General features: G+C 39.7%; 2 protein-coding genes and 1 long non-coding RNA gene across 3 annotated transcripts in view; 1 reads left to right on the forward strand and 2 right to left on the reverse strand.

Annotated features, from left to right (window-relative positions):
- RPGR (retinitis pigmentosa GTPase regulator) overlaps positions 1-18,334 on the reverse strand; it is a 42,272-nt gene extending 23,938 nt beyond the window's left edge. Inside the window, exons 1-6 of the mRNA XM_058043905.1 lie at positions 18,278-18,334; positions 15,861-15,986; positions 9,253-9,345; positions 6,640-6,702; positions 4,967-5,125; positions 3,313-3,462 (exon numbers count right to left, since the gene is read on the reverse strand). Coding sequence (XP_057899888.1) covers positions 3,313-3,462; positions 4,967-5,125; positions 6,640-6,702; positions 9,253-9,345; positions 15,861-15,986; positions 18,278-18,317 — 631 coding nt within the window. The 5' untranslated portion in view covers positions 18,318-18,334. The remainder of the gene's footprint in view (positions 1-3,312; positions 3,463-4,966; positions 5,126-6,639; positions 6,703-9,252; positions 9,346-15,860; positions 15,987-18,277) is intronic.
- Positions 12,395-15,846, reverse strand: LOC131095839 (uncharacterized). The gene is made up of 2 exons (XR_009115919.1): positions 13,872-15,846; positions 12,395-12,901 (listed from the first exon to the last, which is right to left on the reverse strand). It is a non-coding gene; the product is annotated as an uncharacterized LOC131095839 (long non-coding RNA).
- OTC (ornithine transcarbamylase) overlaps positions 18,316-21,539 on the forward strand; it is a 35,310-nt gene continuing 32,086 nt past the window's right edge. Inside the window, exons 1-2 of the mRNA XM_058045586.1 lie at positions 18,316-18,379; positions 18,492-18,705. Coding sequence (XP_057901569.1) covers positions 18,316-18,379; positions 18,492-18,705 — 278 coding nt within the window. The remainder of the gene's footprint in view (positions 18,380-18,491; positions 18,706-21,539) is intronic.

Genomic DNA, 21,539 nt, shown 5'->3' on the forward strand with positions numbered 1-21,539 from the left:
TGGAAAATGTCCCTCAAAGGGAAATGTGCATTTGAGTGCATAGATAAGAGATCTGGCTGGTGGCAAATGAGGGACAAAAATGAGTGGACAAAAGACTTGGATAATTCTAACGTTTCTTGAATAAATGAAGAAGAAAAAGAAAAGAAATATCTATTAAAATCAAATTGGTTAAAACTGTCCCAAACACTGAAATTCAGAGCATGGTAATATTTGTGGCATGAATGATTCTTAAACCAATCCTTAAAAATAATGACAAAATATATTTAAAAAAAGAATTCAAGGAACCTGCAAAACTCTTTATGAAAAGACATCTTCTCAGTAAGAATCTATCTTGACCTTGATTACAGTTACAATTCAGGCAGGGGAAACACCAGAAGGGGTCTAATATATTCAATTCCTTTCTGTCTCCACACATCTAATTCTGCTGTAGAAGCCAAGCAGTGGTGAGATACATCAGCTTTTCCTGCTCTCCATCTCCTGCAGTGGACAAATGAGCTGTACATGCTTGCCAAGCTTAATGCTTCCTGAAAAATTGTCTCCTCCTGAGTGTGTGATCAAAGGAGAGTCAAGTAAAGATCTGTATAAGTGCTCAAAATTGTTGCTACACTCTCCCAGCAGTTTATTTCTCTTGTTGATTTGCTTGAGGCAAAACCCTGACACTGGGACACAATGTCCAAAGCCTGCAAAAAGGAAGGAAAGAAAACACACTGAAAAAATCCTGAAGAGAGCTGGAAGCTACAGACTAACAACTTCTTTTCAGTGGAACTCTTTGACAAGCGCAAAGGAGAGGGAAAGGGAGCAAACAATCATCTTTCAAATATGAACTGATTAATTAGACTACTTCCTAATTTGCATATGGAATTGAGTTAGCCATTGCCTGTGCATGTTCATAGTCTAAATTCCAGAAGGTGGGGTTTTTTTGTTTAAAATATTCAGGATTTATTCTGTTCTTCTATTCTACAACCACTTTGGCATCAGTGGAGTCCACGTGTACATGGCAGAATACAGGTGACACATGTTCAGCATTTAATTGTCTGCAAAGAAAGCCTTCTAAAAGCAGAATGAAGAAGGGTGACATCACTTTTTGGAACTATAAGAGGCATTGCTCTTGTCTTTATAGCAGTTAACCACCTTAAAGTTAAAAGTCTACTAAAAAAAAAATTTAAAACCCAGCAATGTCAAAAAAAATAAGAACTTCATTTTAAAAGGAAAAAAAAAGCTGGCATCTATGCTTTACCACTTTTTTATTCAATACTCTCTTATTAATGAACGTCCTGCCCTGGAGAGGGCACTCTGTGTCCACACTATGTTTCCTATGTCCTCATGAGCCACCTTTTAGTTTTAACCCAGATATGTCTGTGTTCCCAACAGGTTTTTCAGCCAGCACACACCTTATGTCAAACATAAACATATTAAGAAAGGGAGCCATATGGTGCCATGTTTATCAGTTCAGTCTGACAGCATCTACCAAGTTTGAAATCCTGCAAGTATGTTACACTATTAAAGAGAGTGTATTATTTCATGTTTAAAAATCAAAATGTGGTTATTCTACAGTATTGTAATAACTGGTAGGTAAAACATCCTGTGACTATGGTATACTCAGAAAAAATGCATAAAGCTAATTTTTAAACACTGTGTAGATACACACTGACAGCAGTGCAACAGAAAATCGATTCTGCAAAAGTACTTGGATGCCCAATATTAAATTTTTATGGCAGCTGAAGTATCAGTCAAATAAAACTGATGGCAAGGGGACCAAGGAAAGTACTAAAAAAATTTATGCTTTCACCACAAACAAGACCATGTGAGTGGCAGTAGCTTCAGTGACATAGACTGAATTCATGCAGGACTTGTAGATATTAAGGCTAAAAATTAAGATTTTCGACCTCATACTCAGGCCTGTTTAAGTAGTAATAGGTTCACCAACTCCTCATTTTTACAGGTGATAACCCGTTCATTCTTCCTATCAATATTTTAAGAAGCTCCATTTTTCTTAGCCAGGTACAACTCTAAGCCTTTTTTCTTATCCCCTTCCATCAAAAGTTTCCACTTCCTTAGGGCACTTGGCACACACTGTTCTCTCTTTAATCTCAGATGTTTGTGCTCAACCCTTCTACTAATAAGAACTTTTGTGACACCCTGCTGCACTCCTGGACCTTCAGCCTTTGGCTCAAAGGCAGAGATGCACACATTACTACTACATCCTTGAAGGCAAGCATCTTTTTTCCCCCCATTTATTCTGAGTCCAGGAAGCTGTGTTTTTCCTAACAGATGCTGAGGTCCTGATCAGTCCCAGACACTTAATTCATTTACTGTAATAAAGCATTTGTAATAAAAAGTTGCACACTACCAGCCTAACACCTAATTAATATTTGTGCACTGTAGCAAGCTCTCATTCTGTTAACAGCATGTTCTCAGAGAGCAATAAAGATATTGTATGTGGAAAAGTAACATTTATCAAGTAATCTGGGAAAAGTATCTGATGGAATAGCTCCTGGGTACCCATTAAAAGCTTTACAATCAAAACTATCGATCCTTTGAAATCTTTAATTACTCTAAGGGGACCAAACAGTAAAGTTTAATAATGTAAATCTATATGGCTGAGAGGAATTCATAGCTGCTCATACATAATGCCATCAATACTGGCTGATCATTCATCCATACTGGCATTATTAAAAGGTGAGTGGAATCTTCACTTTGGAAACCAATGGAGAGTTGGGAAGAGAGAGGTGGAAAGCAATAGGGAGGTGGTTTGGTTTGGTTTGGTTTGGTTTGGTTTGGTTTGGTTTGGTTTGGTTTGGTTTGGTTTGGAGATCAGGCAACAGCTCACTGCAGCATTGCTTCTCCTCTATCACATACTGCCAGTTTAAATTATTTCAAAACTTACATTTAAGACCAAAAAATAAACTTAAACAACAATCTTTTACTTCTAACAAGATTAATTTTTCCTCATAAAATAGCATCTCAGCTCAATATTGGTATTTCTAGAGAAGATAAAGTTTATTATTTGAGTACCAAAACAAGAAAAAACTCAAAAAAGTTGGATTTTTGAAACCATGGTTTTAATCCACAATATATGCAATAACCTTTATAAAAACAAACTCTAATAAGATACTTCATTATTTCTAATATTCTTTCACACAACAATGTGCAAATGCAGAAAATGAACTGCAAGTTTTTTCTCTACATAGGAGGCTTTCTGTCACATGGCAGTTTTTAACAACTATAGAGTTTTAACAACTATATCAAGTTTCAAACAATATTTGAAAGCTATTGCCTTGTCTCCACTAAGCTCTATTCCCATTCTCTTACCTGAAATCAAGGCAGAATGATAATATCCACAGGATACAAAGGAAACAGGTTTTCCAATATCCACTTTGCAGGGGACACTGACAGAGGCTTCACTGGCCAGGCCAATCTGCCCCTCTGAATTATCACCCCACACAAAGAGCTGCCCATCCTCTACAATGAAGACGCAGATAGTTAAGAGATTTAACTATTAACAGATAGTTAATAGATTTAAAACAAAAACTAATAAAAGTTAATCTATTTATTGAAAAGTACTTCAGAAACTCTCTATATGATACTAGTGAATGTCATGATCTCAAGGATATAAATGATAATTTGGCTCAATGCAAAAAGGAATTGGAAATAAGAGGGTTTTTCCTAAGCTTTTCAAAAGTGACCCAGAACACTTACACATAACCAACATTAGACCATAAAGACCGACAGAAAAAATACTGTGTAAAAAATCATTCCTTCAGATAGAGGAACACTGAGTGAGACAATTCAGTTGCCAGAGGTCAGTATGTAAATATTACAGTGAATTTAAGGTATCATCTCATTCCTAGGTGTAAGTCACCCCTTTCTCAGTCTTCCAAACTTATTTTCTGTTCTGACTTTGGTAGGCATCCCAATTATTCATGCTTTATCTTTCAGTTCTCCTCACAGGTAGTTATATTGACCAGCTTCATTCTCCTCTCCTTAAACTACAACAGTAGATGTTCCAGGTTTATTAAGACCAGCTTCTATTGAAACAAAGACCAATGGCAATAGTAAAAGAAAAAAAAAAAAACCAACAAAAAAAAAGGCAGTGAACAACATGAAAAGTCTGTAGATTCTTCTAGAAGATATAAAATCTTATAAGTCTTCTCTATATATGTATGTGTATTTCTTATTGGTGGTAAATAAGTTGTGAATAAAAAGTACCACCTACAGTACTACTGAGGTAGTGTTAGGAGTTAATTCAAAATTGTCCCAAAAATCAAAAAAACTCAGGAGAATATCAGCAATTGGCATAAAACCCCCCAAAACCAAACAAGCAGGCTAGCATCTCTCTCAAGTTCTGAAATTACAGCCTCAATAACTTACCCTGAACAGGTACAGAAAAAACTGCTTTACAGCAAGACATGAAAAATTGCATTATAGGGTAATAAAGGACCACCCATCCTGTGACTGGAAGTATTGTAACTGTGTGGATTTCAGCATGTTGTGATGTAAAATTGGTATAATTCTGCCACCTGAGAAACAGGTGAGAGGCTCAGCCTCTCCCAGAATTAGTAAGGAATGACACAGCAGTGCAGCCTGAACCAATGGACTGCAATAGCTGCAGTAACAGATGGAATTAAAGATACTTAGTCTTCATAGGATTCATGTTTTGCAGCTGCTTTCCCTGGAAATAAACTGAAGAATTTTTTTCCATTTTGAGGGTATTCATACCACTCCTCCTCTGTAAGTATTTCTACTAAACTTTCACAAAAACTCTAAGAAGTTATTGAGACATACACCCCTTACCAGACTGTTGAAATAGGAAATTGACTGACAAAAAAATGGTTGTGGCTACCAAGGAAAGAAGACAGTGAGGACAGAAAATGCACCCACATATACAGACAGAATACTGGACAAAATGTCTTCCTGGAACCAGGTTGGACACACATAAATAGATTTTATTAGCATTTGTTCTCACCAGTTACTGCTGCTGAGGTGTATGACCCAGCTGATAGTTGCTTGATCTTGTGCTGGTTGGTGAAAAATCTAATTAAATGGAATGTGGTCCTTTCCTCTGTGTCACCTAACCCCAACTGGCCTTCACTGTTACCTCCAGCAGCATAGACATTTCCTTTTTCTGCATACAGAAAAGCACAGGTAATACAGAGAAAGAAGAAAGCAGAACAAGTGATTTAATTTTCAATGGAAAAAACATCACAAAAACATTAGGGTCTATTGCCCAGAAACACCCTCTAGCTGAAATTAGCAGTTTCTGTTGCAGCTAGCAAGGTTTTCCTGCACACACTTGGAGCAGAACTTCCTAAAGACCTTGCTGCATTTCCCACTATTCTGGAGACTGATGTAAAAATAAATATGATTGGAAGTTCTGCAAGAGCTCTGAGAAAATGAACTACCAGTAGCCCTGGCAACCAGAAGCAGCTCCTTCCACAAACAATGTATATTTTGAGATGAAGTGGGAGGAAAAGGGTGCAGGATGTCACATACAAGAAAAACTGAAGCTGTATTAGTCCGTAAATTAAACAAATTAATAACTTGATCATTTTGAGTATTGTGAATGAAATATATTTCTACTCAGTTTTTTTATTAGAAACATTTTACTTATTTTAATATTTAAATAACTTCCAATTAAATTAACCAGGTGGGTTTTCTAGAATCTTGAATTTAACACTGATGACAGATATCTTCAACTTTAGAGAACTTTGAGATTTATACTTTTAATTTTAGTATGTTTCACATCTAAAGTGCTCATCTATGAAGAAACAGATACATCCTATTATTGACAGAAACCCAGACAGAAATGTGATAAATAAACTGACATATAATGGCCACAAATTACCTAGCCAGGGTGTACACCAAAGGTGACTAATATTTACCTTGTGCAGACTTGCATTCTCAATTGTTATTAATATGTTCTATTTTATTCAAACAATCTTACTTACATTGTTCAGGATCTCCATGTATATAAACCTCCTAATAATCAAACAATCCTCTTTACAACATTACTGAAAGCTAAAGGATTGCAACCACAGAGATGGCTATTCCATTACATAAATTATAGAAGCATGACAAGAACCTTCATAAATTCTCTGTATACTGTGTCTCTACACATTTTTTTAAGTTCATATTTACAGTTTATTTATTTATAGCTTAATAAAGCAACTTGTCACTGAAATAGCAGACTATGTTGTGTAACTAAAAATGCAGGAAAATTTGAAGACTTGAAAACACTCAGTTCTACTATATTTATTCAAATATATAACTTGACACTAATAAAGATTATTTATCAAAGGTAAATTTGAGTACAGATGTATATAAAATTAACAATATATCTTTACAGGGCTTAAAGGACATATTAATAATTGTTAACCACACCTAAAATGCCAGCAAGAAATTTTTCCATATGTCTTTTAGTAGGAAATTACTATCTAACATTAGTTTATAAATGCATTTGCTCAGAATAAATTTAAAAATTCTAAAAAATTCGGAATTCTAAGAACTGGATGTCAAACCCCTGAGTTTCAGAAGACCCTTTTTTTCCCTTCTTCAACACTTCTGAGGTTCCTAATTAATTTTGCACGAAAGCAAAGGAAGAAATGCATCTTGAATATGCATGAAATAGAGGTTACATACCTGTGTAAACTAAGGTGTGGTTTCTTCCACAAACAGCAAGTTTTGGTTTTTCTGGTTTTAAAGCTAAGAATTAAAACCAAAGAGGAGGGGATGTTATAAACAAACTGATAGCTGGTTCAACAACAACATGTTCTATGCTCTAGAGGGAGCTCTGATTTCTTCTTTTCACATTTTTACAAACAGAATTATTACAAAATTCATTGCACATTTGAATCTAGCACATGACTTATCAAATCAGTATTCCCCCGAGATAAGAAAATAGGTCAAACCTTAAAAACTTAAAACACTCAAGTTAACTTGATGATGGTTACTTCACCCCAGTGCCACAGTCCCTGGAATTTGCCATTCATGGGATATGCCTCAAAGAAAATAGTAAGTTGCAGGATGAAATTAATGATTTAAGCTGTCTTCAGTTTTCATTAACAGTGTTATTGTTACGACCCCCTTAGACTTTTCCCTGTATTGTAAATCTTTGAAACCATCCTGTTCTTTTGCCTCACCATTCCTACCTCCCTTTGTTGTGCTCCCACCCCTTTTCTGCTGTGCTCTGATCACTTCCTGATCCCTGATCTCAACTGCCAAGGGCAGCCCTACCTGGCCCAGTGCCTGCATTTTTTGCCTGTGTCACTCTGTCTCCATTTCAGCTGAGTTAGCACCGATGAGGCTCCCATAGCATGTACTACTCTGCACTCAGTCACTTTGAAAGACTGGGAATGGATGTGAGGGGAGTCAGGAGTTATTTTGGTGGGAAAGAGAGAAAAATACAGGGGCTCCTCTTCTCCTATGAAAAGCGTCCTCCATTTCAGAAATGTCTCCCTGAATTTTCCATCCTTGCTCCAGTTATTGTTTATTGTCAACAAATTATCTTTCCTCAGTCATGTCCATGTCCCCTATACAATGCTCTAAACCAGGATTATTTTTACATAATAAATATTTAATTGCTTTTCCATTGCACTAGTCCATAACAAAGCCAACAACAATCATCCCTTTCACAAACCCTTTTTCAGCCCTTCCAGATCAGCTTTCATCAGCTCTTTAACATCCAGATTAAGGTGCCTTCTACCAAGTCACCAAACAAATCTATCAACTTAAGCATGAACTGCCCCTGCTCTGTCACACAGACACAAACTTAATTTGTCCAAATTCAGGTTCCTGCTTCTATCCAACACCTACCACTACCATCAGGGTGGAACCATAACATTTCCAATGGTGGTTTCTTCCTACAATCTTTATGACCCAACACTCTTCAGCTTCAGAGATGGTCTTAATCAGCTCTTCAGAAGCCTGTGCTCCCTAAACTTCCTCCTACTTAAGCTAACCAATTGTATATTATGAAACAATTATATTTACAGTGTTGCTGGTGATTTTTCATAACCAATGTCATTAATCTCTAACCAAGTCCCAGAAATACTTTTTTTTCAGAAACATGCAGACATAAACATTTGGGTCCAAGCAGAAAATTAAAAGTATCTTTGCAATCCCATTCCCAAAGCCAAGTGATGACCAAAGGCTAGTGTGAAAAGCTCCAGGACTTCCTCCTGCTGTCTACTGCCAAGAGAAAAAGGACACCCCTCTTGTGACTTTTTTCAATGGATGCCAGGTCTGGTTTGAATTGCTGTCATCTTCTCTTCATCTTTTATTCTCCATTGCAATTCAACAGCAAACCCAAAACTTGAAACCAAATCTATTTAAGCCAAGGTAGGAATCAATCTCTCACATGGCTGACAGAAGATGTGTACCTGATAGTAGCTGCATTCTCAATCTGAAGAGAGATGGAGGCAGGAGCAAATAAAGGACAGTAGAATAAACTAAATCAGGAAGAACAGAGTTTGAACAAGCAGGATAATTTGTTTTTAACAATAAGCTAACAGATCGATCCGCTGGCAGAAAGAGTGAAGATAAACATTTAATAGTGAAAAGAAATGTGCTAATGGGATAGATCTGACTTGACATAAGTAAAGGGATAAGGAAAAGTATTGACTCAGCTTTGTTTGACAAGATAAAAACAGCTAGGAAAGATCAAAAAGATCACAGTGCAATGAAAACATATTTTCCAACACGTGAAAGAATACAGGAATTTATTTTACTGCCTCATAAAAATGTATTAACATTTATGTCCCCTGGGGCATTTCTCATACTTGTTAAAAATGTAGCAGTACTTGTGAAAAGTTTCTGATAGATTTTTTTAATTTACAAAGTTGCTACGAAAATAGTGAAACAGAGGTTACACAATGCTGCTGGAACTATGCCTTCAAACACATCCACCATGCAGAGACCAAGCATCTGATTATGGTCTGCAGTAAAAAATGAAGATGTGGTTTGAGAGAATAGGCAAGTACTACATAAAGTCAGAGCCCTCAAAAATTACAGGATTCTATGTATCTGAAGTAATCCTCAGATGCAAAAGGACTCAGAATCTGAAGTAATGGAAAATCAATAAGGGATCCTTTAGAGCTACATTTCTGATCTTGTGCACTAATGTGCACATGTGATGAAACATAAGAAAGAATCAGTTATTTTGGAATTACATCCTATGAAGTACCTTTTCACAAGGGTTTTTTTTTTTCAAAAAGACAAAAAAAAAAAAAAAGAAAAAAGAAAAAGCCCACAAACCTTTAACACAGGTTGGTTTGCTGACAGTGCTCTTTGATCCCAGTCCTAGCTGGCCCCAGTCGTTACTGCCGAACATGTAGAGTTTGCCTTTCCCTGAAAAAAATCACAGACAGGGGTTTGAACACCTCATTCCAGCCAAGATGGTCATTCACTCACAATGAACTTATTACTTCCTTTCTAATGTAAGGTTTAAGTTTAGGCAATTCAGTACATAAGTGTAAACAATAATTAATATCTTTGTGATTTAACAGTTCAAAAATAGTAATTGCATTGTTTAAGTAAGAAATCCCCAGCCAGAAGAAGAAACATCCTCATCTTTAGTTACAGCACAGATGAAGTGCTCTTCAGAAAACAAGATGTACTTTTGGGCAGACCCTGCAGTCCAGAAACCCCAGTATCTATAAAATAATATATAATACCTTATAAAATAACAACACATCTAACTGAGCACTCTCATCTTTTACTCCAAAGACATGAATGAATAATGCAGCTATTTGATAAATACGAGTACAGATTTGTAACATTTGACTTCTTTGATTGTTTAGGGTGGGATATTTCTTTTACTGCTAAATGTCTTAAAATTATTTACAAATATGCATTTCTATCAAATGTAGTTTCTGATAAATTTTCACAAACTCTATTAATTTGTTATTTTGCATATAAAGACAGAATCTATAAAGCCACCACACAGAGAGTTTTGTAAACCTAAATACAGACATTAGGTTACAAATGTTCAACAGGGACAATGCTAGAATCACCTTTCAGAAGTTCCTATGATGTGTCATTGGACTTGCATGTTTGCCCATTGCAAACAAACTGTTACAATTCTGAACAATCAGTGGTTTTTTTCTGAGGATGGTATATGAACAGATGAGAATTTTGTCATCTGGGATGAAAATTAGCCAAAACTGACTACTGACAATACCTTAAAATGAACTCAATTAATTTCATTTTTTTTAAATTATCACACCTTGTAAAGCTGTAAATTCCCCGGAACCAGAAATAAAACCCTTGTTCCAACAGAAATCTTTCCAAAACAACAGAAACTGATTTATCAAAAAAACTCACAACAAAACAACATCCTCTCCCCAAACTCCCACCCTTTCACAGCAAATAAAAGGAGTTTTTTACTTCTGAAGGTGTGCAGAGCTTTGTGCATTAGACTCCATCATAATGTTGTTATCCTAGACAGAAATTTGGTCATAGAGCTCGTCACCCTCATAATCTACAATTACCACAACCACAATCCACAACTGCAATTCCATATAATAATGACAAAATAATATGGCTATTCCCAGTGAAGGTTCTGATTGTGATTTACAGAAACTTTGAAACATGATATTGCAATGTTTTAAACATTACCAAAAATCCTATTCTAATAAAAATATCCATTCATTTTCTTAAATATAACCACATAGTTAAAAAGAAAAAAAACACACCAGTGCTTATCTGTAACTAGTATCTAAAATCCTGATTGTTAGATTTTACAATTCTTGGCACGTGGGACTATGTGTCAATATTATGTCTTTCCAAGAAAGCTGGAAGGGAGGAAAGACAGAGGTCAAATTCATGCTCACAGTGTTCTACTTAACAGGATTTATATCTCCATCCTAATTTTGATAATGCAATCATGTCAAACACATGCAGAGCTGTCCCTGACAGCAAACACACCTTAAACAGAAAGGATTTTTACCAGCAAATGACATCTATCCTATATTGGTATGGCTTCCTTGTATCCTTGCTTTACACTTTCCAACTGCTTTCCTAAGACAGCAGTACTTTTGTGGGAGTATGATGCCAAGCTGCCCTAATTCAATTTAAGCACATTCTCTTTTATCCATGCAAAATTCAAACAAGGTCATGCTTTTCATCCTATAATCTGCTGGGTTTTATATCAGTCTTTAAATTCTCAGGCATTGCTTTGTAAGTCAAGGAGCTTAATAGATGAGAGGAATTTTTCCACATTCTTTTACAACTGACTGACAGCCTTTTGTAATTTCAGGTTTCCTAGGAGTATAACAGAAAATAAGAAATCTGGGAAGCAGTTAATTTAGAAAGAGAATGAGAATTAATAGGCACTACAGAGGAACCTAAACAATTGCTTGTAATGAAGCAATGTTTTCCAGTCTGTACAACAAATCAAGTTTCAGAACAGACATGATTCAGTCTAAGCTGGCCGAGAAATCCAACATAATTTTGCATGCAAAAGGCACAATTTTCATAACTGCATACTGAGATATCCCAGCCATCACACAGATGCACTGAATCCAACAGCAGACAAATAGGCAAGAATCAAATTTCAAAATTTTGTAAACTCATATTGCTCTTGGTTTCTTTGCTTCTACTTTGGCGCCACCATCCAGACTGTGGCCACCTGCCAGGTGGAATGGCTGGCACAAGAGAGAGTAAGACTGTGACACTAGGCAGGAGGGAAACAATAGGATACAATGAAAAGGCCTACTCAGACTGTTTTGGTGATGAAAACACACTTCCACCACCTTTATCCTGATGCAAAACTGAAGTATTTATACCAAGCATGTGTTCCCTGGCAGGTACAGCAGCAGATGTTTCACCAGCAGCAATTCAGGGCTACCAGGGAAGCCACAAGACACTTCCACGTGTAGCAGCAGAGGTTTTGTGGGACACTTCAGTAAGAGATTGTCTCCCCCCTCATTTCTCATGAACAGTTGCTATCACAACTGTGATTCCTGGCAACCCCATCAGTCATGTGCACTTGGTTCATGAAGTGCTTTTAAAGGCAATCATTGGGCAGCTGGGAAATATCAGCTGGAATCCCAAGTGCTTTGTCATAGCAGGCAGCCAAGTACTCTAATCACCTATGTTGAAAGGTATGTTTTACATATTGCCCTTTTTTCTTTTTAAATTATATGAGTGTGGGAGAGAAATAAGATGGGGAGGCAATGTACAGGCCTTGAATATTTACTATAAGATCCTTCTGAGAAACTGTATCTGAATAAAACATAAAAGGTAGTATTTTGTACAGAGTAGCAAATGCCAAGGAACCACGATTATTTTTAAAATTATTTTTATTTGAGCTGTTTAGTGAATAAATTACGTTAACAGTTGATTTAAAACTCATATAGAAGTCAAATAAATCCCAGGAAAATAAGAGTGGCATCAGTTTCTTTAGACAAGTCATAATATTTTCAGAAACTTTATTGAGCAACAAGCACAGTCATGCTTAGGACATTTGGCATCACACAAGCAAAACCAGCACAGAACATTGCTTGCTCACATACATCAACACAAATGTGTACTAATCTTTCTCATCCTCCCCTTGCAGCTGATGCAAAAGGTATTGTGCCATGTTCTGATGACCTACTGGTAAGCAGAAAAAATAGAGAAAAACTGGTGACAAAACACCTGGAGGGTTTCCAAGATCTCTGCTGAATGCTTAATGCCTTACAAAACCTGAAATTATGAGTATACTATCTTCTGATTCCATATGCACCTTTCACTCCCACTTTTGCAACTGACACTTCTTTCTTTCCTTCTGCTTTCTTGTGTTGGGGGCTTCAATTCTCTCCAGGGCACTCAGTTCAGAAAAGGTGTCTTCATTCATCAGCACTTTCCCCCTTGAGAACAGGATCAGTCTCTGATCAAATGTGGTTAAGCTGCCTAGGATACTCTAATCAAGGCAAATAAACAATAAGATAGCTGTAAAGTTTGAGGGTTTTGTAGGAAATAAAATTTAATACACAGGCATTGGAATGAGGTCCTAAAAGTATATTCATACTTCTTCACACCAGCTCCCATGAGGATGAATTAATTGCTTTCCAAAGCCTGCAGTTATAGAAGATGCAGTATCAGTATTCTTGGGCCAAAAAATACAGAAATGAGGCAAGAACCATTATGAAGCATGTTACAAGTGATGGTGGAATATATATTGCTCATCACTGCATTAAAGACCTAAGGAAGACCACTGCTTAAAAAAATTCCTGCTTGGACATTTTAATCAAGCTTATGCCAATGATATGCAAAAGAATAAAGAAACACAAATTTCAATCCTAAACTTCCTTCCTGAAGAAGAAAACATTTCAACTAGCTCAGCAAGCCAACTCAAAGTCTGCAAGTAACTATCACTAGTGCCTTCAATTCCAACATGCAGCTACAGCAGGTAAATAAAATTTTGGACTCTTAACTCCTGACCTAGAAATGCAAAGGATGGAGTGTTTGGTATTTATTTTACACTTGTCTTTATAAAAGTCATATGGGAATATTGATGCTGGATTAGATAAAAGAAGTATTTGAAAGGTTCTGAATATTTTGTTTGAATGCTAAATATCAGTTCTTGTACATTTTCTTCATTAGTATTCAGTCAAGATTTGATGCTAGCTGCAGCCATCTCTCCTGCCCAAGTCCAGCATTAAGGAATGATTTGTATCAGTTTGGGGATGATTGTTTTATTTAGGATTGTTGAGCCATGTTAACTGTAAATTTGGTGTATTTCTCAATTTTAACCTACCTCATATTCCTACTGTCCCCTAAAAGTTTACCTCTCACTCCCTCTTTCAAGGTGTGGGAAAAAAAGGAGGGGGGAAATTTTGTGACCTGCAACTAAAGACTGAAGGTAAAATGAAACATGCATTAACACACACCAGCTTGAGATACTTTCCTTCCTTGGTGATGTTTGCATTTTATCTCTTCCAGGTCAGGTTCAGCTGAAGAAGATCCTGGTCTCCCACAAGGTCTGCACCCTTCTCAGTAAACTCATTTTCAGAATGAGATTCTGGACCATTTATTCCAGCTGTTACTACAGCTCAGGGTCATTCCCAAGGACTGTATCATCCAATTCCATCTAACTGCAGAAATGTGAGGTGCACATGGGCATGCACTAGTGTGAAGAACAAATGAGGGAGAAGAGCTTTTTCCTTCCTTCTTCACTTTTTGTGTATGACTCTTGCAGTTTCTCTACCTTTGCATGTTGTTGATCCACACTTTACTTTCACTTTTGCCTTTACTTTACAATGACCCAGAAAACCTTTTGCTACCAAAAATGTCTTTTTCTCATGCTTCTACAGTTCCTTGAGGGCAAAAGCTTTGAGGAAATAAAGATCTGATCATCTAGAAGCCTCCCTGGTGATGTACCTGCCCACTACAACAGCTAGGGCAAGCTACAGAGACACTTTTGAAAAAAGCTGCATATACTAAAGTAATGGAGAGAAGGAGAAATTATACAGAAATGGTGCTGCATGAAAATCTCTGCAAGATGACCTCTTCAAAAGCTTTATCTAAGTGGTAACTATTACAGTGATGTGGGAATTAGGGGATTGTTGCTGACTGGGGTTAACAGTGCTGGCCCAGGCATTTAAATTTACTGGTTTAAATTTAAATTTACTGGTTTAAACACAGAACTATACCTGTGTTATTTCAAACTGGGTGTGGGCATATAAAAGTATATGTTAAAAGGAAATGCAAAAGGAAAATGCCACTGTGCCCCAGGTAACATCCAGATTAATTCAATGCAACAGGTAATTTAATATTATTGGTTCAATCCAAGAAGAAGTGCCAAGCTTTGTTCAAAATAAACTATTAATGTATAATTCATCTGCCGTGAAGTTAGGCTTGAAAAATTCATCATGTAATTTCACCTCAGGGTGTTCTGCAGCCCATGAAATCTACAGTCTTTTTTATCTTGCCTGGAATAGTTCTTTCTAAAAATTCAGCATCTTCAATGTTGCTTGTGAACATTGCAAGAAAGCCTCAGGAAATTATTTAATACACAACAACCAATTGTAAATTGATGAGCAATAACTACATTCCAATTTTAAAAGTCCTGAAAAGACACATATATTTTTTTCAACAACAAAGTCTTATTATCTGTCAGCAGTTGATTGTCAATACAACCATCACACATGCTCATCCACAGAAGAGTAGTTCCTTCCATGTAAAATAAAATGAACAAATTCTTTAATGAGTATTTTTTCTATCATTTCAAAGAAAAGAAAAAACCATTAATGATGCTCCCTCTATTACACCAGAGTTTCTTTGAATGCATTTTCCATTTATTTCTGATTTTTGTAGGATTTTCTGAAATCCTGTATTGACTTGTTCTTTCAAGGGCTATTTTCATCTGACAGGCAACAGTAATTCCAAGCTTAATTTGAGAGATACAATTATTGTTTCAAGGAGATTTCTAGTGAACTTGTGGTGTTCAGCAGTTACTGTTACTTCCATGATACAATACATGTAACATACTAAACATTGTCAGATTCATGAGAAACATTCAGCCTGAACTAAGTTACACTTAGTTTAAATCCTGTCATACACTCAGTTGTTACAAACTTCCTCCCGGCAGCTCTTGGGGAAGTCCTGTGAAAACCTTGGTTTTCACCAAGGTTTAGACCAAAGATTGGGAAAAATTTCTCCACGGAACAGGATGCCCAGGGAAGTGGCTGAGTCCCCATCCCTGGAGGTGTTTATAGATGTATAGATGTGTTTATCTATAGATGTACAGATGTGCCACTTGGGGACATGGTTTGGTGGTGAACTTGGCAGTGCTGGATTAATAGTTGGACTTGGTAATCTTAAAGGTCTCTTCCAACCTTAACAATTCTGATTCTATATCCTCCATTTCCAATACTGACCTGTAATAATAGCTGTATGTTCATCTCCACAGGATATAAGCACAGGCTTGTCATTTTTGAACCAGAACTTGCTAGGAATATCTTCTGCAAATTTGCTTTTCCCAAATGTGAAAACAGCACCTGACTCTGAAACAGAAAAAGATGACAGTTTTAGTGAAAGCAAATTTTACTTCACATATTTTGAAGTAGATATGCTGTATCAGTTCAGTGGCACATTTTATTTTCTTATCTTTCTCTTCTTCCTTCTCTCAGCCTTCAAAACATGGGTTGGAAAAGCTCTATAATTTCACCCAAACAGGAGGAGGAACTTTCCTGTGTGAGTGGCAGAGCACTGGAGCAGGCTGCCCAGAGAAGCTGTGGAGTCTCCAGCTCTGGAGATACTCAAAACCTGTCTGGAGGTGATCCTGTGCAACCTCCTCTGGCTGAACCTGCCTTAGCAAGGGGGTTGGACCAGATGGTCTCCAGAGATTTCTTCCAAGCCCAGCCATTCTGTGATTCAGTGGTAGGACCATGAACTAAAAAATCCAAACAAAACCACCCCAAAATGAAGTCCAAGCAGCTCTTCAGGCTTTGTAGTTTGCCCGGCTTCTCAATTCTCCCCCCTCTCAAATATGTTAACAACATAGTTGCTAAAACACAGAATGTTAACTATTTGTTCAGCTTTTGGTTAGGCATGTGGTTTGACAGAAAATGCCAATTCTACAGAAAAGTACATGAACTTACAAGTTAAATAATTTGTCAAAATCCTTGCAGACAATGTCAGCTCAGATATAAAAGCTCAATTAGACTTCCTATTTTAAAATGTCAAAGCCTGTGCTATAAAATAGAGATGTTTTTAAAAACAAAACCAAGAATAAACCAAACCTTTTCCTTGTAAATTTTGTTAGCATGTAACACATTAGGAAATACACACAATAACAGTAGACTGTTTCTGAAAATGACATTGAGACAACTTAGTGCTTTAACTTTCAAAGAAAACAATCTCATCAACAATATGCACCCCAGCTCCAAAACCTAAAAGTTCTTTCTTAAACTGTATATTTGATTTGCATTTAAAATAATTATTTATTGCAAAAGCTTCCCCTACTTCCAAAGATGTTATTTTATGTATCAGATGGGGCAGACATGTATAAATTGCACTTATTACCTCACTAGATGTGGCTTTCATTTTCACTTGCTCAAAAAGCTTTGTGCAGACAAACTCAAGCCTTTTTAAAGAAGAAGTTGAGCTTTTTCCTTATTTTATCTAGACACACCTACAACTACAGACAAGCTAAACAGCATCTGAAAACTCTGTTTGAAGTCTTCATGTCCAGCCGGACAGCCATGCACTTCTGAACTTTCTTAGCAATCTCTCCAGCAGGTAGAGTGCTCTCTGGTTCTTTTCCCTTCAGAAGGGTTAACATGAAAACATTTTATATTCTTTATTCAATGCATACAAAAAGCTGATACATTTTCCAATGCCTTTTGTATCTCATTCATTTGACTAAGCCACAACATATCACATCTGGACACAACTGCTGTGCCCTGTTCTGGGCTCCTCAGTACAAGTGAGATGTGGAGCTCACAAAGTGGGTATGGGGAGAGGCAATAAAGACGTTTGCGGGACTGGAGCATCTCTCTTATGAGGAAAGGCTGAGGGATTTGGGCCTGTCCAGCCTCGAGAAGAGATGGCTTACAGGGAACCTTAATGTGTATTCATATACACCTAATGTGTATAATTATCTGAGCCCAGGGGGTGCCAAGAAGATGCAGCCAGGCTCTGTTCGGTGGTGCTGAGCAATAGGGCAAGAGGCAATGGGCAGAAACCGACGCTCGGGAAGTTCCACCTGAACAAGAGGGAGAAATTCTTTCCTGGGCAGTGACCGTGCATGGTGAGGAGTATCCCTCACCGGACATACCCCAGAACCATCTGGACACAATCCTGTGCCATGAGCTGTGGGATGGCTCTGCTGGAGCAGGGAGCAGGGACCAGACAACCCGCGGCGGTCCCTTCCAGCCTGGCCCATTCTGCGCTTCAGCGCTGCCACTGAACCCCATTAACTCGGTAACTTTGGAAACGGAACCCCACCAACTCGGTAAATTAAATCACACAGGATATACACGAGGCGTTTGTTATCCCAGCAACGAGGCGACGTTTAAACATTACCCCGGGCCAAACCGCGACACAAACCAACCATTAATGCTCCGAATTAACCGCGTCCCCCCGAGTGCCGGCGCTGCCCCCCGGCCCCGCCGCTGACGGGGCTGCCCCGTCGGAGCTCTGCCGGCTGCGGACGCGTTTCTCCCCGGACACCGTGAGGCACCAGCCCGGCGCGGGGCCCGGAGCCGGGGGAGCCCTGCAGGGAAGAGACGGGCAGGGCAGGCACAGGCAGACGCACCGTCCCCGCGGTGCCTCCAGGAGCGGCCGCACTCACCGGGCACGGGCAGCTCTGTCCCCGCGGCGGGCGCGGCCATGGCGGCCGGGAGGAAGCCCCGCCGGGCCGGGGGCGCCGGGGCGCGGGCAGCGCCGCCTGGCGGCCGGCGGGGGCGGCACCGGGCGCGGCCGGGCCCTGAGGGCGGGCGCGGGGAAAGGCCCGGCACAAGGCTCTGGGTACGGCATCGCCACAGGATGGGCTGTGCTGGGAATAGGGAAAGGCCTGGCACCGGGCTCTGGGTATGGCATCGCCACAGGATGGGCTGTGCTGGGCGCGGAGAAAGGCCTGGCACCGGGCTGTGGGTATGGCATCGCCACAGGATGGGCTGTGCTGGGAATAGGGAAAGGCCTGGCACCGGGCTGTGGGTATGGCATCGCCACAGGATCGGCTGTGCTGGGCATAGGGAAAGGCCTGGCACCGGGCTGTGGGTATGGCATCACCACAGGATGGGCTGTGCTGGGAATAGGGAAAGGCCTGACACCGGGCTGTGGGTACGGCATCGCCACAGGATGGGCTGTGCTGGGATTGGTACAGGGCTGTGGGCACGGCATTGCACTCTGGGCTGTGCTGGGCATAGGGAAAGGCCGGGCACAAGGCTGTGGGCACGGTGCTGCAGGATGGGCTGTGCTGGGCCTGGCACAGGGCTGTGGGCACGGCATTGTGGATGCGCTGTGCTGGGCAGGGGGAAAGGTCTGGTAGAGGGCTGTGGGCACGGCATCACAGGATGGGCCATGGTAGGCAGGGGGAAAGGCTTTGAATAGAGCTGTGGGCACAGCATCGTCACAGGATGCTGTCCCCTTCCTCTTAGGTGACACTCATTTACAGGAGCTTCCTATGAAATTGGTCCATGTGGGAATTGGGGTCAGGCAGCCTCTGTACAGGGGTGTGGTAGATTGGCCATCACTGGACACCAGGTGCCCACCAAGACACTTCATCTATACCCCTTCTCAGCTGGACAGAGGAGAGAAGACAGGAAGCATAGGTTGAGAGAAGGCAGTTTCCTAAAGCAAAAATGAAATGTTGCATGCACAAAAGCAAATTAAAAAAACAAAGAATTTTTTCCCTTCTTCCCATCAGCAAGTGATGTCCAGCCAATTACCAGGAAGCAGGAGTTAAGCATCTCACCTTTGCTCCAGAAGACACATATTGTAAAATAATGAATGTTCCCCCTTCTGCCTCCCTTCCTTAGCTTTTCTGTCTGAGCTGGCATTACATTATATAAAATATCCCTTTGGTTAATTTGGGTCAGCTGTCCTCACTGTGTTCCCTCCCAAGACCTTGTCCACCCCCAACCTACAGATGGATGAGAATTTGGAGGGACAGCGTTGGTGCTGTGCCAGCACTGCTCAGCAGTCCCCAAAACTCTTGGGGTGTTATCAGCACCCTTCCAGCTGCCAGTGCAGAGCCCAGCCCGGGAGAGCTGCTGTGGGAAAATGAGCCCAGCTCAGCCAGACCCAGTCCAAGAGGCATCAGCAGTGTCCCCTCCCTGGGAGGCTGCAGGGTGGCACTGGAGCCCTGGGCACCTTGGTCACATTTGCTTTGTCTGCTGTCTTTTCTCCTGGGCATCACTAATGGCACAAGCTCAGTCCCAGGGGCCGGGCTTGAAAGTCATGGGAGTCATTTGCCAGAGGACAACCAAGAGGGAAAACATGGCCTGACATTTTTCTCTTTCTACCCTTTCTTCCCTTTCTTCCCTTTCTTCTCTTTCTTCCCTTTTTTCCCTCACTACTCATTTCTCTAGGATTTTACTTCTGTTTGACATTTCCCCTGGCAACTGCTGCATTTCCCAAGTATCTCAAGGTTGGTTCAGCATGAGCAAATCCCACCAGGAGCTATCACCCTGCATGATGTTTTCACAGCTGTCCGTCTTTCCCAGAAGTCAAACTTCTCTCTTGTATGTTTTAATTATAAGTTCCTTGAATTGTAATTTCAAGGTATCACCCTCTCTGACAGATATGCCATCACCTTGATTTACCCTAGTGAGTCTCTCTTTACAGGGAGGAAGAAATGAGAAAGTAATGGTCATATTTCAAAACCACCTAGAGTGCAGGTGACATAAAATCTTATCTGACAATTATATTTGAAGGTAGAAACTTAAATTAAATCACTTTAGTATTTAGCAACTGACCTACTTCAGATTATACAGCAAGCAGTTTAGCCTTAGGAGGTAGGCAGGCTGCAGTATTACACTTTCTGGGCCCACAGTGTTGAACACTACCACAGCATAATTGAAAACTTGCTCCAAAAATAATTAAAAAAAAGAAACAACAACAGAAAACAAACAAACAAACAAATAAGCAAAAAGAAAACCCCAAAGGAAAAAAGAAAAGAAAAAAAGAAAAATCAAAAAAAAAGAAAGAAATAAAAAACAAGCAAAAAAAAAAAAAACCCACCCAACAAAAACCCCCAGGAAAATGTAGATTTCTTTAATGCAGACTACTTCATTCTTTTCAAGGCCCCAAAAGCATGAATAAATCTTTATGTCCTGCCCAGTTCCTCAGCCAAGGACCCAGAACCCTCATTTAGGCTCAGCTCAGGGCCAGCAGTCCCTGCCTGGGCTGTGCCAAAGCCCCCATGCCCACAGCCCCATCCCCTGCTCATGCTGATCCTGCAAGTCTTCTTTTGCCTTTTTCCATCAGCACATGCTCCTGTACAAATATTTAACCCCAAATAGCTATGAAATAGTATTGACACTAGTGATATGACATGATGAGCCCACACAGAAGAACACAAACTGCAAGTGGTGCAATGGGCCCTGGGAGAAATCTCTGTATCTGCAGGGTTTGACCAAAGAAAAGGTTCAGGGTCAGCCCAGCCTGGCCCAGTGCTGGCTGAGACAGCCAAAACAAGGACCTTGGTTCTTGGTTTTCCCTCATTTGCACAGCAGCACAGCTCACTCTCTGCTTCCTACACCTTCCTTTCTCATAACTTTATTTGTGGGTTAAGAGAAGCCTTGATGCAGACAGAAGATGCTGTTTAACAGGAGGAATTTCATCAGTATTGCAAAACTAGCAGGGACCAGCAAGCAGCTGCTGCGACAGTTTTGGTGAGCTTATCCTTTAATTTTATCTGGTGTGTGGTGTTTCGTCAGAAACCTGGAGCCAAAAGCAGCAGAATCCTGTGAAGGAGTATTTTGGAGAAAGGATCTGGGGGGCTTTTCCCTGCAATTTTAGTGTCCTTTTACCTCACCAGCCAGCAAGCTCTGTGACTTCAGGAGATTGGAGTATCGTCTGTTTTTAGTGTTTGTGAAGTACCATTAATT

The sequence above is a fragment of the Melospiza georgiana genome, chromosome 2, assembly GCF_028018845.1.
Source record: "Melospiza georgiana isolate bMelGeo1 chromosome 2, bMelGeo1.pri, whole genome shotgun sequence".
Taxonomy (NCBI): domain Eukaryota; kingdom Metazoa; phylum Chordata; class Aves; order Passeriformes; family Passerellidae; genus Melospiza; species Melospiza georgiana.